General features: G+C 43.1%; 2 protein-coding genes across 8 annotated transcripts in view; both read right to left on the reverse strand.

The window, feature by feature from the left end:
- Positions 1-2,806, reverse strand: part of GFPT1 (glutamine--fructose-6-phosphate transaminase 1) — a 66,793-nt gene extending 63,987 nt beyond the window's left edge. The window contains exon 1 of one of the 2 annotated variants that reach the window (XM_025353884.1): positions 2,611-2,806. In XM_025353884.1, coding sequence (XP_025209669.1) covers positions 2,611-2,617 — 7 coding nt within the window. In that variant the 5' untranslated portion in view covers positions 2,618-2,806. The remainder of the gene's footprint in view (positions 1-2,610) is intronic. The other variant, XM_025353885.1, reaches the window with a different exon arrangement.
- Positions 2,807-12,232: 9,426 nt separating this feature from the next.
- The window catches only part of NFU1 (NFU1 iron-sulfur cluster scaffold), a 42,163-nt gene continuing 38,014 nt past the window's right edge, over positions 12,233-16,381 (reverse strand). For 5 of the 6 annotated variants that reach the window (XM_025353751.1, XM_025353748.1, XM_025353752.1 and 2 more), the window contains one exon: positions 12,233-12,399. In XM_025353751.1, the coding sequence (XP_025209536.1) occupies positions 12,355-12,399 (45 nt within the window). In that variant the 3' untranslated portion in view covers positions 12,233-12,354. Of the gene's footprint in view, positions 12,400-14,602; positions 14,955-16,381 lie in introns of those variants that run through there. The other variant, XM_025353749.1, reaches the window with a different exon arrangement.

The raw sequence follows: 16,381 nt of genomic DNA on the forward strand, positions 1-16,381 counted from the left end.
TATATCAGTTTCATCAGTGTATCTGATTGAAAAAAGCATATCAGAATCTTCAATTGTCATTCTTCTGCTTCAACATTGTACAACGTTGAAATAAAATAATCTTTTAGGAAAATTTAACTCGGGCCGGGTAAGGTGGCTCACTCCTGTAATCCCAGCACTTTGGGAGGCCAAGGCAGGTGGATTACCTGAGGTCAGGAGACCAGCCTGGTCAACATGGTGAAACCCCACCTCTACCAAAAACGCAAAAATTAGCCAGGTATGGTGGTACACCCCTGTAATCCCAGCTACATCGGGAGGCTGAACCCGGGAGACGGAGGCTGCAGTAAGCCACTCCAGCCTGGGCAACAGAGTGAGACCTGTCTCAAAAAAAAAAAAAAAAGAAAGAAAGAAAGAAAAAAAAAAGAAAAACTTAACTAGACAGCAAGTAATCAGAAGGTAAGCTTCCAGATTTTCCCATCTATTCTAATTTTCACTCCATTTCTCTGCTCAGGAATTTTAGTTCAATGATTAAGATGTGGGAGGAAAATAATGACACTCATCTTCTTATCTTTCAGAATTAACATTAGAGAGAAAATAAATTCTGAACCCTATCCCTAGAATCATGCAAAACTGTGGTATGACTTAAAAGCAGGACCTCAGAAATGCCTCAAATACTCACTTTTTATTTCTTCAATACCTGTTTCCTCAGCAGTAAAATTCTGTGGAATGAAGACACAGTCTATGTGAAAACTCCCAACATTTAGTCTTCACCCTAAAGGTATCTCCCTTATCTGAACCTGATTTCCATATCTGATTTATTTATTTTTTGATTTTTATTTATTATTTTTGAGACGAAGTTTCGCTCTTTTTTGTCCAGGTTGGAGTGCAATGGTGCGATCTCGACCTCGGCTCACTGCAACCTCCACCTCCTGGGTTCAAGCAACTCTCCTGCCTCAGCTTCCTGAGGAGCTGGGATTACAGGCGCGCACCACCACGCCCAGCTAATTTTGTATTTTTAATAGAGACGGAGTTTCACCATGTTGGCCAGGCTAGTCTTGAACTCCTGACCTCAGGTGATCCGCCTGCCTCGGCCTACCAAAGTGCTGGGATTATAGGCGGGAGCCACCACGCCTGGCGCTGAATTTTTTTTTTTTTTTTTTTTTCAGTAAGTACTTTACGTTTTTTTTCCTGGACCATGATGAAATGACCTGCAATGAGTACTTGATGAGGACACAACCCGTCATTCCGGAACAGTTAACTAGCAAATGAAGCACACTGGAGATTGACCAGTTTGCAAATTCACTACTTCGCAGCTCCAAACTAAATGCAAAGCCATTCTAAGTAGACACTGCAAAAGTGTGATTCTGAAGTCAGCTCTACTCTAATAATTTCAGCAAGCTATTTATAGGTGTTTGTTTTTATGCGGGTTTTTTTTAATCTACTCTAAATTTAAACCTGGTCCTCATTTCCAGAAGCTGAAATGAGCATAAATGCAGGAAATATACACACTAACGAGTACAATCCACCTCCTGTTCAGTTCCTTCGTGCAAAAGGCTGCAAATAAGAAGTCTCCCAGAGAGTTTTCAATTCTCTTATAATGGTACTTCCCTTAAAAAAAAAAAAACAAAAAAAAAACTGTTCTTTCTTCCAGGGATAAAGTCAGTTGTAAATTTCAGTAAGAAAGGTAAGAATACAATTATTTTTACTGGCAATAGCCAAGTTAACACCAATTTTAGAGGACATCAGTCATGTCAGACACGATTCTCAAAATCTCTTTCACTAACACTTAGGTAATAATAAACGACTCTCAAAACATGAAATAAAAGAGCCTAACCTTAATTTTTTAACTGCTCTAGCAAAGGTATTTGTTAAACTTTCCATAGCTAGTATTTTTAACGGGTGCACATGCAAGGGATAAATGATGTTTTTCATAGTTGGCATTCTAAAGGGGTATACATAACTGATATTTTTCAGAGCTGGCATTAATGGGTGCACATGCAAATGATAAATTAAGTATAATCTATTGCCACAGACATTTGAAGGACTCTTCCACTAGAGGATCAGGTCTAAGCCCATTAACCAAATTATTGATTAGCAATTATTTCTGTTGAGACAAGGGATGGCAGGAAGTATCACGTTTAATGCCACTATTGTGGCTCTAGCTAGGGTCTGTCTTCTATTGGGCCTGCCTGAAAACAAGTAAAATATGTTTTGAAAGGTTTTTAGAAAAATGCAAGATAAGTTCAATGTTCCACAGGTTGCCTCACTCACCTGGTGGGCCCTTTTGAAGGTACCCCCCTCCACACCTCAATTCCCTCAGCCCTTTCCTCCTTTTTCAATAAAGGCGTTTCTCTCCCCTCTCCGTTCCTTCTCCGCGCAAAGGCGCCCGCTAGCCCCCAGCGGAGGCGGCCCGCCTTCCTCTCAGGTGCCTTTCTCCCGGCCGCCACCCCCTCTCCCGCACGCGGATGCCGACCCCCGCCCTCCGCAGCCACCACTGGACGCCCCTTGCCCATCAGCCAGACTTCGCACCCTCCACACTCCCGCTTCCGCCCGTCGCCTTGGGCCTTAGCGGCGCCCGCACCGCACCCCAGCGCCGCCCGGCAACACGCCCCCCGCCCCCGGCCCCCTTACCACACATGATGCCGGAGACACGGCCCGCGAGGCCAGGGGCGAGTGGCTGGCGGAATCGGGGGTGCACACACGAGCTTCAGTGGGCAATCTGCGGGCTCGGGGGCCGGGGTGGCGTCGACACGACTCCCTCGGGGATGCGACGGCCAAGGCAACGACAGCCTTCTCCACCTCCCAGGCTCCGCCAGCAACCGCCGCCAGGCCCCGCCCCTCGGCGCGCAGCGCGCGCCGCCGGTAGGCCCCATTGAACCGCTCACGCGCCGCTCACACGCAGGTCCCGCCTCCCAGCGCTGCCCCGCCCCCCGAGCCCACGCAGGCGCTGGACTGCTGGCGGCGGAGACGTGGCAGTAGCTCGTGGCAGTGTCCGCCTGGAGTTCCTGGAAACGCCCTCCCTGGGGCGAGCCGCGGGAGGCCCCGAGCCGAGAGGGAGGGAGAAACTCAGCACCTAGCAGGGAATGACGGAAAGAGAAGGATGGAATTGTTAGCAAAGCAATAGCTCCGGGTGCGCGTGCAGTGCAGCCCCAGGCCCCAAGCTCCAGCACTGCACGAAGCGGAGAAAGAGGAGGAAGAAAGCAGGAAGTCTAAACAGGGAATCCTGGGGTACATAGGCTGAAAAAAAACTGCAAAGAATTAGGTGAGGTGGGAGGAGAGAGATAACAAAATTCTTGACTGCAAAGCCCCAAAGGGTCAGCCTCTCTAGTGATAAGCAATTCAATTCCCTGTGTAATATACTTGGCCCCTAAAAGCCCTCCGCATCCATTGCCTCCATAACCCTCAGTTTATTGTGGAAGGGTAGAGGAGGAATGCAAGGCTCAACTATCCGACTATGAGCCTGGACGTAAGAAACTGCTGGCCCACCTCCTCCCATGGCCTACCTGAGAGGGCTAGGAATTCCCTAGCTTTAACAGCCGCGCGTTTGACTTATGAACGATTCATTCTATGAATTAATGCTCCATGTCTGACAAGAGAGACTTGATTAGAGAGGGATGATGTTTCTCAGAACTTATTACCTGGGCATTTGCTTTAAACAGCCTTAAATGGTGTTTTCAGTGAAATGTAGAGTTATCAGAACTCTATAATGGCTCTAGAGTAGTATTAAAAACGTTCATGGCACACAGAATTCCTGGAGTGCTGACTGCTGTTCTCGTGTCTGGTCTTATCCGTCCTTCCAGCCCGATACACTCCCAACAGGCTCAACAGGTAGTTCCTGAACTGGGCCAGGATGGTCAAATCTTTTGCACACTTTGGTTACTCTGCATGGAATCTCCACCCCATCTCTGTTTAGATGCTACTTCTTCAGGAAAGCCTTTTTTATCTCCCCCAGACAGATTTAGAGACATGCATTAACCTCTCACTCTTTGAGCCACTCACTGTAAAGAAATACACTTTGATATCTTATGATTTTCTGTATTTTCCCACTGGGCTATAAGTTTCTTGAAGCTAGAACTAGATTTTACATACCCAACACTTTTAGACCACAGCACAAAATAAAAGATCAAATTTATTTTGGAATGAGTGAAAAAAGTCCTATTTTCTTAGCAGAATTAACCTTCTATGGCTGGTTATATGATTAAGTGATCATAAGGCTTTCAGTTTTTCTTAAGGGGAAAAATGCCTTTTTTCACTTGCCTCAGAGAGGCTGAAAAATGTCACTAAGCATTTAACTAAAAATATAACTAAGCAGAGGATTTCTCACCTAAAAGCCCTTTTAATATTTCAATCCCTTAAGTCCCTAGATCACCCAGAGCAAAGTTAAAAAAACAAACAAACAAACAAACAAAACCAGTGCGCTTTTTGGTAATACATTTCTTAATTCAAGAAACAAAAGACTGTGGATATACATCTAGCCTAAGAACCCTCATCTAAGGCTCTGGTGAGAACTCCGTTGTATTACCTAGAAGCCAAGGTATGGTTCCAATGCTTAAGCAACATCTTTGTGCACTGGCAGCAAACCTGTCAATGCCACAAAGAAAATGTCAGTAGTACCACCAGAGTTCTCACGCTCCAACTATAATAATCTATTTAACCCTTCGCTTTCCTTTTCTGCCTGCTACTCCGTCACAATGACTGTCAATTTGTCTTATCCATGTCCACTCAACAAGCTATTTTGGAAGATATTTATGAGTAAGTTGAGAAGAAGAAACTAGTGTTGAGAAGAAGAAACTAGTGTTACAGGTCTTTTAAAATTCGTCTAAATACAAATTTTTAAAAGTTTTCAGTAAAGACCGGAAAGTCCCCAACTCTAAAAAAAAAGTTAAAAAAAAAGTAAATAAAAAAACAATTTGACAAAAAAGAGAAGAAACTTTGAAGGACAGTATTTTCCCAACTCAGCCTTGAAGAACCTCACTAACCCAACACAACAAAGAACCCCTTGTAACCATGTGCCAGTTAAGATACACACTTTGGGTGCCTGACCTCCCTTTATACAGAGCTCCGCCTTAGTTGGGCCTTTGTTGGGCCTTAGTTGGATCAAAACATGCTGAACGACAATCAAAACATTCTGAACGACAACAAAAAAAGTAATGATGGCAAGGGGGTGTCATTCACCATCTCTTTATGTAAGTACATTTCCCTGTTCATAGATTCAGTCCCATTGGATCTGATGGCTGAAGGCCATCAGAGCTTCCAGTTGCCATTACTAACGCAATGAAGAACCTTGATTGAAAGAGCTATAGTCATTTTTGTTAACCTTTATGTGAATTCCAGTAATAAATAGCAATAAAATTATGAAAATAAAAATTCTTTTGCATAAGAATTTTTGGAGCTACCAAATGGGGAGCTAGGGCACATATGTCCTACTTTTTAGGGAGCTTTGCGGAGAAATGTACCCCAGTGGACAGAGAAGATGGTAGCAAGTATCAAAGGAAAAAGAAATAGGTTGAGCCCCTGCGGCCTATGAAAAGAAATGAGGACAAGAACAAAAGGCACCAATCAAGGTCTCAGAAAGACCCTGTGAGTGAACCCCATTAACCTCCCACAATTCATCCCACACACTCTGGCTCCAGAGGGACCTGTCAAAAATACAAATGTGATCCAGTTTTTCCTTGCTTCCAATTTCGTGGGTACTCTTCACCCACAGGATGAGTACTGGGTTTCCCAATTCAGTGGCAGCACTCCTACAGAGAAGAGCTCTCACAGAGCTCTTCAAGGATGCAGCTCTCACAAATTTATTTCTCACAGTCATGGCGAAAGATGTGCCTAGAGGGCAGAGCTTTCACTGACAAATAATAAATAGAAGCCCACTCAAACTAGATGAAGAAGGGGATTTACTGGCTCACGTAATTGGAACGGACAGAAATACAAACAGCCTTCAGCACATCTATACCCAGGGACAGAATGTTGTCAGAACTCTTGAACTACCTCTCTGACCTCATGGACAGGGAAATAACCCTTAAATAGCTCTGCAATCACATCTTTATAGTTTGCAGCCCAAAAGGAGAGAGAGGCTATTCCTCCATCCTTACTTTTTATATTCTAGACAAGGATTCTGGCCAGTCCAGTGTGAGTCACATGCCCCACTCCTGTGGCAAAGAAGGCAAGACATTGTGATAGGACAGCTCCACCAGAGCCCTATAGAGTCATTCAGCCACATATGGCAAGAGGGAGCAGTTATTCAAAGGAAAGGGGAAGGTGTTGCTAAAAGAAGAACACCAAGAAGGCACACAAAAAAAATACGTCCACCACATCAAGCAAATATGACCTGATTGCTGCCCAGAAAACTTCAGGCTTGAGGACAAAGGATGCTGACTCCAACTAGAACTTGTGCCCTCCCCAATACTCCTCTCCACGATAGCCCCAAATTTTTCCAGTAGGCAGCTGGGGCAGAGTTTTCTAGCTCTGTGAGAAATTCATTCATTCTACTGCCAAGAAAGTCAACAAATTGAAAACCATGAGATTAACTGGTCCTATCTTTAACCTACTATTTCTGACCTGTAGGATGTGAACAGACCCACAATAAGGGTGAACCATTCAGGGAGCTGCCTAGAACTGAAAGATCACTTGAAACGTAAGGACACCGAAAAAGTACTATTTTCTAGGGTTTCTTTCAAGGGATACGAAAGTTGCTTCTCTATATCCTATAAGCCCCTAGGGAATAATCACAGATAACACTGATATGGCAAAATGGAGTATATGGCTAGGATTTCCCAAGAGGGGTGCAGATTCCCTCTGGACTGGAAAGCAACCAGCTTCATATTCCTGCACAAAAAAATGGACACACATGTTCATACCACTGCCTTTGTCTACTGTGGTTCTAGACTCTTGCCCATTAGTAAGCACCTATGAAAGCAAGGAAAGCTTCTCCCCTCCCTCAAGTAGGAATACTCAAGAGGGGTATGGGCCCAACTTCCTTAAGACAGAATAGAATAGCTATAATGTGCATAGGCCTTGCAGCCAGAATGCCAGAATTCATGTTCCTGGCTTTTCCACTCAAGTTGCATGGCAATGGACAATGTACTTTTCCTTGTACCTCCATCTTCCAGTTCATAAAAATGGAGACAATAGGCCAGGCACAGTGGCTCATGCCTGTAATCACAGAGCTTTGGGAGTCCAAGGCGGGTGGATCACTTGAGGTCAGGGACCATCCTGGCCAATATGGTGAAACCTTGTCTCTACCAAAAATACAAAAATAGTCGGGCATGGTGGCGCATGCCTGTAATTCCAGAAGAATCGCTTGAACTTGGGAGGAGGAGGTTGCAGTGAGCTGAGATGGTGCCACTGCACTCCAGCCTGGATGACAAAGCAAGACTTCATCTCAAAAATAAAAGGGGGGAGGCGGAGGAGGGACAATAGTTAACAATCGCATACGATTAAATGACTTCATAAATGTAAGGTGCTTAGAACAGTGTTTGTTAAAACTTCAGGCTTGAGAACAAAGGATGTTCAATGAATACATGAACATTGAATGTTCAATGAACGTTTGCTATTTTTATATATGTTGCTCTCATATGACTGTATGTCATCCTGTATAGGGCTTCATCTTCATTTTGGTTAGTGAAAAATCCTCAGGCCAGGCGTGGTGGCTCGCACCTGTAATCTCAGCACTTTGGGATGCTGAGGCAGGTGGATCACTTGAGCCCATGAGTTGCAGAGCCACCTGAGCAACATGGTGAAATCCTGTCTCTACAAAAAAAAAAAAAAAAAAAAAAAATTAGCTGGGTGTGGTAGTGTGCACCTATAGTCCCAACTACTTGGGAGGCGGAGGTGGAAGAATCACTTGAGCATGGGAAGTCAAGGCTGCAGTGACCCACAATCACGCCACTGCACTCCAGCCTGAAGGCAATAGAGTGAGACCCTGTCTCAACAACAACAAAAAAAAGAAAAACCCCTCAAATGCCTGGTGTACTCTTGACCAATAATCTTAGTTTCAAATACTTATTGAAGCATCCTGTATTTACAAAGTGTTTTCAGGATATTTCATGTAAAATATTTTATAAAAGCTGGACATGGTTGTGCATGCCTGTAGTCCTAGCTACTTGGGAGGCTGAGGCAGGAAGATGGCTTGAGCCCAGGAGTTTGAGGCTGCACACTGAGCTATGATTGCACCACTGCAACTCCAGCCTGGGTAACAGGGTAAGACCTCATCTCTATTTTAAAAAGAAAAAGAAAAAATAAATAAATACAAAATATTTTATGCATTTTGGGGGTCTCTTGTATGTTTGGGTTTTTTTTTTAATTTTTGTTTTGGCTAAACACAACTAATAGTGATTATTGGTCTTTCTTTGGGATTATATAGAGAGAAATTCAGTATAAATATTCCAAAATAAAAACCATTACCTGATTAAACTTAGTATTTGAATAGTGGTTCAATTAATTTAAAAATACAAGTTAATTTGTTTTTGTTTTGACATGGAGTCTTGCTGTCATCGAGGCTGGAGTGCAGTTGCGTGATCTCAGCTCACTGCCACCTCTGCCTCCCGGGTTCCAACGGTTCTCCTGCCTCTGCCTCCCGAGCAGCTGGGATTACAGGGGCCCACCACCATGCCCAGCTAATTTTTGTATTCTTTTAGTAGAGACAGGGTTTTACCATGTTTGCCAGACTGGTCTCGAACTTCTGACCTCAGGTGATCCACCTGCCTCAGTCTCTCAAAATGCTGGAATTACAGGCGTGAGCCACTGCAGCCAGCATGTTTTCATTTTAAGGTTGACATTTGGCAGTTTACCACAAATGAAAAATTGGTAAAAGTATTTACCAAGTCCTCCATCATTTACCAGTCTCTCAGAATGCAATCAGCTTCAAGTTACAGAATACCTGATAACAGTAGCTAAAACAAGAAAAACATTTATCTCACGTCATATAAACTCTGAAAATGAGTGTAATTCTTAGTCTGGCCAAAAGGCCAACAATGTCTCAAGGATCCAGGCCCCCCCTTTTTTTTCCTTTTTTTTTTTTTCTGAGACACAGTCTTGCTGTCGCCCAGGGTGGAGTGCAGTGACATGATCTCAGCTCACTGCAACCTCTACCTCCCAGGCTCAAGTGATTCTCAAGCCTCAGACTCCCTAGCAGCTGGGACTACTAGGTGGCATATGCCACTGCACCAGGCTAATTTTTGTGTTTTTAAGTAGAGATGGGGTTTCACCATGGTGGCCACACTGGTCTCAAACTCTTGGCCTCAAGTGATCTACCCGCTGGGACCTCCCAAAGTGCTGGGATTACAGGTATGAGCCACCGTGCAAGGCCAAGGATCCAGACCCTTTCTTTGCTCTTTGTTATTCTCAGTGAACAAACTTTTAGTCATGATTACAAGTTGACTATCATTGCTTTGAACATCACACTCTACAGTGTACCAAGCAGGAAGAAAAGGAATGGAGGAAAAAAAAAGGGGGGCCTTCTTTCCAGAGATTAACTCACATACACACTGTCTTAACCAGGAAAGACAATCTTTCCAGAATTCTCCAACAGACTTTCTCTTCCAGTTTACTGGCCAGAGCTAGGTCATATGGCTACCCACAGACTAATGACTTGGAAAAGAAAAATGGAGTTAAAGTGACTGGTTTAATCATAACTTATCCCCTGGGACTGAGGTGAGACCTACTGAGAGGGCCTTCCTTAACAAGAAGTGAGGGTATATGTGAGGGTAGGCAACCAAGAGTTTCTGTGGCATTCTCTACACTACCACTGCCTACTTGTGCACCATTTTCACTTTATACTCAAGCCATACTTAGCTTCTTGAGGTTCCCAAATACATTTCACACTTACAATTCTGATTACACTACTCTTTATGCCTAGAATCCCACACCTTTCCTCCTTGTTCTTCATGGCTGTTAATTTTGTAGAAAATCTTTCCAATACTTTGGCTTCTCAATTGAAGAATTTCCTGGGTTTTTTTGTTGTTGTTGTTGTTGTTGGTTTGTTTGTTGAGACAGAATCTCACTCTGTCACCCAGGATGGAGTGCAGTGGCACAATCCCAGCTCACTGCAACCTCCACCTCCCAGGTTCAAGGGATTTTCGTGCCTCAGCCTCCTGAGTAGCCGGGATTACAGGCACATGCCACCTCACCTGGCTAATTTTTGTATTTTTAGTAGAGATGGGGTTTCACCATTGGCCAGGCTGGTCTCGAATTCCTTACCTCAAGTGATCTGCCCGCCTCAGCCTCCCAAAGTGTTGGGATTATAGGCGTGAGCCACTGCGCTGGGCCAATTTCCTCTCTTCTAATAATCTAACCCTCCACCCAATTCAGCCTCTTATTTCATGGTCACATCCAAGATATGCCATTATTTGCATCTCATCCACCATGTCAATTTCCTATAGCTTCAACTAAAGGGCAGGTTAAGTTGCCTTGCTTATGAAGCAATTCCCCGTGTCTAAATTAAATTCATACATGATATCTCCAGGAATGAATTCTCCAACCCTACTATTTGGTTCAGTGAACCAAAGGATAAAAGTAAAAACTTCAATTCCCAGCACTCACAACTGCTAGAGTTCTTCCTGTTTCCATCACTATCTTAATCTCCTTAATTTGAGGGACTAGAATTCCAGAGATGCAATTTATCACTACTATTTCCCATCTTTCCTTTCCCTGTATTTTCTATTAACTGCAGTCTCTGAATTACTATAGAAAAATGAGAGAGAACGCTAAATCACTCTTTTGGCTACCTGAAAAAGCAGCACTCCTAGAGTAGAAAGTCTGGCATAGTACAGATTATGGATCTCTGAGTCAGAAGCCAGTGGAAGGACCAAAGCAGCTTCTTCTCTCCTCTTCAGCAATTCTGATTCATAAGGTAAAGGCTGGGCATGCTGAGGCAGTTTTTCTAATTCAGCCATCTCCATCTTAACCAATAGAAACTGTGTCCGGATTCTAGAAGTTAGTTTTTCATTTTTTGCATTTGTTTGTTTTTGAGATGCAGTCTCGCTCTGTTGCCCAAGCTGGAGTGCAGTGGCGTGATCTCAGCTCGCTGCCACCTCCGCCTCCTGGTTTCAAGCAATTCTCCTGCCTCAGCCTCCTGAGTAGCTGGGATTACAGGCATGTGCCACCATGCCCGGCTAATTTTTGTATTTTTAGTAGAGACAGGGCTTCACCATGTTGTTCAGGCTGGTCTCGAACTCCTGACCTTGTGATCCGCCCACCTCAGCCTCCCAAAGTGCTGGGATTACAGGCATTAGCCACCACACCCGGCCATTTTTGGGATTTTTTGGTCTTAAGAAGTTCTTTACTACTTAATTGAGGGCTAGCAGCCAGATACCATTTTTAAAACAGAATTGTTTAGCTGGGTTTTTTTTTTTTGTTTTTTTGTTTTTGAGAGGGAGTCTCCCTCTGTCACCCAGGCTGGAGTGCAGTGGCCGGATCTCCGCTCACTGCAAGCTCCGCCTTCCGGGTTTACGCCATTCTCCTGCCTCAGCCTCCTGAGTAGCTGGGACTACAGGCGTCCACCACCTCGCCCGGCTAGTTTTTTGTATTTTTTAGTAGAGACGGGGTTTCACCGTGTTAGCCAGGATGGTCTCAATCTCCTGACCTCGTGATCCACCCGTCTCAGCCTCCCAAAGTGCTGGGATTACAGGCTTGAGCCACTGTGCCCGGCCCTAGCTATTTCTTTTTTTTTTTTTTTTTTTTTTTTTTGAGACGGAGTCTCGCTGTGTCTCCCAGGCTGGAGTGCAGTGGCGTGATCTCGGCTCACTGCAAGCTCCGCCTCCCGGGTTCACGCCATTCTCCCGCCTCAGCCTCCCAAGTAGCTGGGACTACAGGCGCCCGCCACCGTGCCCGGCTAATTTTTTTTTTGTATTTTTAGTAGAGACGGGGTTTCACCATGTTAGCCAGGATAGTCTCGATCTCCTGACCTCGTGATCCACCCGCCTCGGCCTCCCAAAGTGCTGGGATTACAGGCTTGAGCCACCGCGCCCGGCCAGCTATTTCTTAAGCTAAAAGCTTCAGTAAAAATAGTTTTAGATATTTTGCAAAAAGCCATTTTAGAATATTCTAAAAAGCATTCTGTTTCTTCCTGTATGAAAAAAGTAAATAAATTAGATGGGGGGGAAATGTATTTTAAACTCCTTCACACATATGCAAAGGAGCCATGGGAAATGAGGAACAAAAATAAAAATATCCTTGGATAAAATCCACATGTACAGAAGATGATTCAAGAGGTTATAAATAACTCATATGAGGTAAAGCAAACATGTAATATTTCTATATCATTCTCTGAAGAGCATATTTTATTAATCTTCAAGTTCCTCAGCATATTAATAATAAAAACTTGATATATATTATCAACAAGTCTGACTGTTGTGCCCAAAGAAAATCCAGATTATTTTAAGGTGAGTTTGCTTCTTTTTCATCTGATTCATCATCCATAACCTAAAACCAAAAAACAAAGACAATTTAAGAATTAAGAAAATGATTAGATTTTGCTATTTTCCTGATTTTAATATTACTTCTTTACCTGATATACTCTGTAACGATGCATGACAAGCCAGTAAGAATAAATCTATTAACAGCCCCAAAGAACAAGGTTTGAATCATAACCTGGTATCCTAAAAACATAAAAGCAAATTAAATATTTGGAAATTAATTAAAGCATTGATCACTTCTCCTTGTCTCAAAGAGGCTACCCACAGCAGAGTCTCAGCTGGGCAGAAAAGACTATAAATAATTAACTGGGACCAAGCACGGTGGCTCATGCCTGTAATCCCAGCACTCTGGGAGGCCGAGGCAGGTGGATCATGAGGTCAGGAGATGGAGACCATCCTGGCTAACACGGTGAAACCCCGTCTCTACTAAAAATGCAAAAAATTAGCTGGGCGTGGTAGCGGGCGCCTATAGTCCAAGCTACTAGGGAGGCTGAGGCAGGAGAATGGCGTGAACCGGGTAGGTGGAGATTGCAGTGAGCCGAAATCATGCCACTGCACTCCAGCCTGGTGACAGAGCGAGACTCTGTCTCAAAAAAAAAAAAAAAAATTAACTGGTATTCTCTATCCATAAGACTAACGTAATTGACTTTTTCTTTTTTTCAAAACCATCTTATTTACTTAAATATATTCTGTGAAGCTATACCAAACTGTTATTATAAAAGCATTTATTTTTATTAAAATTAATCCCCAAGGAAAGTAAAAAACAAAACAAAACAAAAAAATCCACCATATTAGAAACTAATTATTTTAGTCTTACTCAGATAAAAGGTCATTTTAAACCTCAGGAAAATGTTACAACAACTATTATCTTTCCATGAGTTAATGTATTACTAAGATAACAGACTAACTCCATTGGAGAAGGAAAAAGTTACATAAACCTAAGAATGCTTTTTCCTCCTTGCCACACCTACTACAATTAGATGCCAATTCAAGTTTCTAATCTGAAGGCCAATTCATCACCCCACCCTGGACAAATGAATAAAAATGTTTCTCAGTCAATCCACCAAAGTATCAACTAATGTAATTTTTTAAGGCATATAGATGATAATGGAACAAAATAAGGTTTAAAAAAAAAAAATCTAGGCCAGGCATGGTGGTTCACGCCTGTAATCCCAGCACTTTGGGAGGCTGAGGCGGGCGGATCACCTGAGGTCAAGACTTCAAGACCAGCCTGGTCAACATGGGGAAACCCCTGTTGCTACTAAAACTACGAAAATTAGCCGGGCATGGTGGCGCATGCCTGTAATTCCAGCTACGGGGGAGGCTAAGGCAGGAGAATCATTTGAACTCAGGAGGTGGAGGCTGCAGTGAGCCAAGATCACGCCATTGTACTCCAACCTGGGCAACAAGAGTGAAACTACGTCTCAAAAAAAAAAAAAAAAAAAATCTAGATTCTGGCTCTGATCTGAGACAATCAATAGAAAAAGAATTCTTTCATAGGATATCTTTTCGGTTGAGTAAAAATTGGTATTTATTTGCAAGAAATTAATATTTTACAACCAATTTCAACAATACCCAATCCAAAAAATTTTGTCAACCAACTCATATTTTAGGCAGAATTATTCCTTAATTTGGAATAATATTCCCAAATACTTAATACAAAACATGTATAGGACATTTGTAAGGCACACAGCTAGTTGTTGCAGAGGAATACAAAGACTTGGATATGATTTCAGGTCTCTTAGGGAGCTTCCACGTAAACATAAAGCTAAAACAGATACAGAAAGCCACATAAATATAAAGCCAAAATACAAGCTTTGGACCTGTCAAAAAGAACTTAATTCCAAGTGGGGGATTGATTAAAAACTTCAAAGAGGAGATGGCATGTACTGGACCAAAACGATGGTGTGGAGGCTAAAGCAACTCCATCTTGGATGCTAATCTGCCACATTACTAACCTCAGTTTTAGGAATGCCTCTGAGATTTCTATTTAATTCTGCCTTTAGGTAAAAATAACCTTGATGTTATCCTAAACAACACATACTTAGCATAAATCTTGCCTTTAAGCAAATTATAGGCTATTAGGCAAATAGCATTCGTGCCTTTTCCAGAAGGGCTGACTTCAATTGTCCTACACATATCTTCTGAAGCATGTGTACCCATTCCTCCTAGGCTATATAAGCCCTGAGTCTAGGGGGTAACAATGCAGGGATCCATCATCTTGCAGCTGCCCGATAAATGGCTTCTGTTCCTCAATCCCTATTAAATGTTTCTTTCTGACCAACTGGATTTGTCAGCCTCTTTCTTCAGCCTCTCATCAGCTCCCTAAGACTTTGGGGATAGGTCTATATAGACCTGCTCACTGTGGAACAGATGAATTTTAATACTACCCAAGGATGAGTGATTCCCAATGGAGCCCTTAAGGGCACAGAATTACCTGAGGTGGTCAGGCGTGGTGGCTCATGCCTGTAATCCTAGCACTCTGGGAGGCTGAGGCGGGCAAATTGCCTGAGCTCAGGAGTTCAAAACCAGCCTGGGCAACACGGTGAAATCCCATCTCTACTAAAATACAAAATACAAAAAATGGTGGCATGTGCCTGTAATCCCAGCTACTCATGAGGCTGAGGGATGGGAACTGCTTCAACCTGGGAGGTGGAGGTTGCAGTGAACCGAGATAGCATGTCACTGCACTCCAGCCTGGGCAACAGAACAAGATTCTGTCCCCCCCAAAAAAAAAAAAAAAGAATGAATTACCTGAAATTCTGTGGGTTGGAAATTTCTAATTTCTACACATCCCTTCACTCCTTGATAATCTCTCTCCATAAGGCCATGCTTTTTGGTTGAGAATCACTGCAGTATTAAGAGTCATTATTACTGATGACAAGGTGCTGTGTTATACTCCTTAGGTATGTTGGCAAAAACAAAAAAAAATGTTGATATTGTGCTATACATAAAGCTTTAGAATTCTATTCAGTATAATGACAAACTATGATTTCTAATAGGCTTCTTGCTTGCATATTTAAGAATACGTAGATTAGGCCAGTTGTGTTAATCCTTAATCCCAGCATTTTTGGAGGATCACCTGAGGCCAGGAATTCAAGACCAGCTTGGGCAACATAGCAAAACTGTCTCTACCAAAAAAAAAAAAAAAGGGCCGGGCGCGGTGGCTCAAGCCTGTAATCCCAGCACTTTGGGAGGCCGAGATGGGCGGATCACGAGGTCAGGAGATCCGGCCACTGCACTCCAGCCTGGGCGACAGAGCGAGACTCCATCTCAAAAAAAAAAAAAAAAAAAAAGGTAAATATGATGTAGTAGAGTTCTTCCACTAAAGATTTCTAAATCTCATCTATAAAACACTGTGTTACATGTTAAACCTTTTTCATAATTTTTGTGCAATCAGGGCAGCAATATGCCCTCTGAGTCTCTGTGGCCTTGTGTGCAAAATGGGAATGACTTAATGCACTGTGTTACCAGAAGATGAAATGAGCAAAATGCCTGGCACATAGTAGGTTCTCATAACACTAAAGTTACTTCTTTTTCTTTTCTTTTTTTTTTTGAGATGGAGTTTTGCTCTTGTTGCCCAGGCTGGAGTGCAATGGCGTGATCTCGACTCACCACAACCTCTGCCTCCAGGGTTCAAGAAATTCTCCTGCCTCAGCCTCCCGAGTAGCTGGGATTACAGGCATGCACCACCACGCCCAGCTTATTTTGTATTTTTAGTAGAGAAAGGGTTTTCTCCACGTTGGTCAGGCTGGTCTGGAACTCCCTACCTCAGGAGATCCGCCCACCTGAGCCTCCCAAAGTGCTGGGATTACAGGTGTGAGCCACTGTGCCCGGCCTAAAGTTACTTCTAAAATAAGAGACTTCAAGTCTGATAAAAATTGCAACACAAAAATCTAACCCTTGAAGAAAAAGCTAGGTCATGAATTTCTTTTCAAATACTTGCCTTAACATCTATTTCCAGCCTTTGTATCTACAAAGAAAAAGAA

This window comes from Theropithecus gelada, chromosome 13, assembly GCF_003255815.1.
Source record: "Theropithecus gelada isolate Dixy chromosome 13, Tgel_1.0, whole genome shotgun sequence".
NCBI lineage: Eukaryota > Metazoa > Chordata > Mammalia > Primates > Cercopithecidae > Theropithecus > Theropithecus gelada.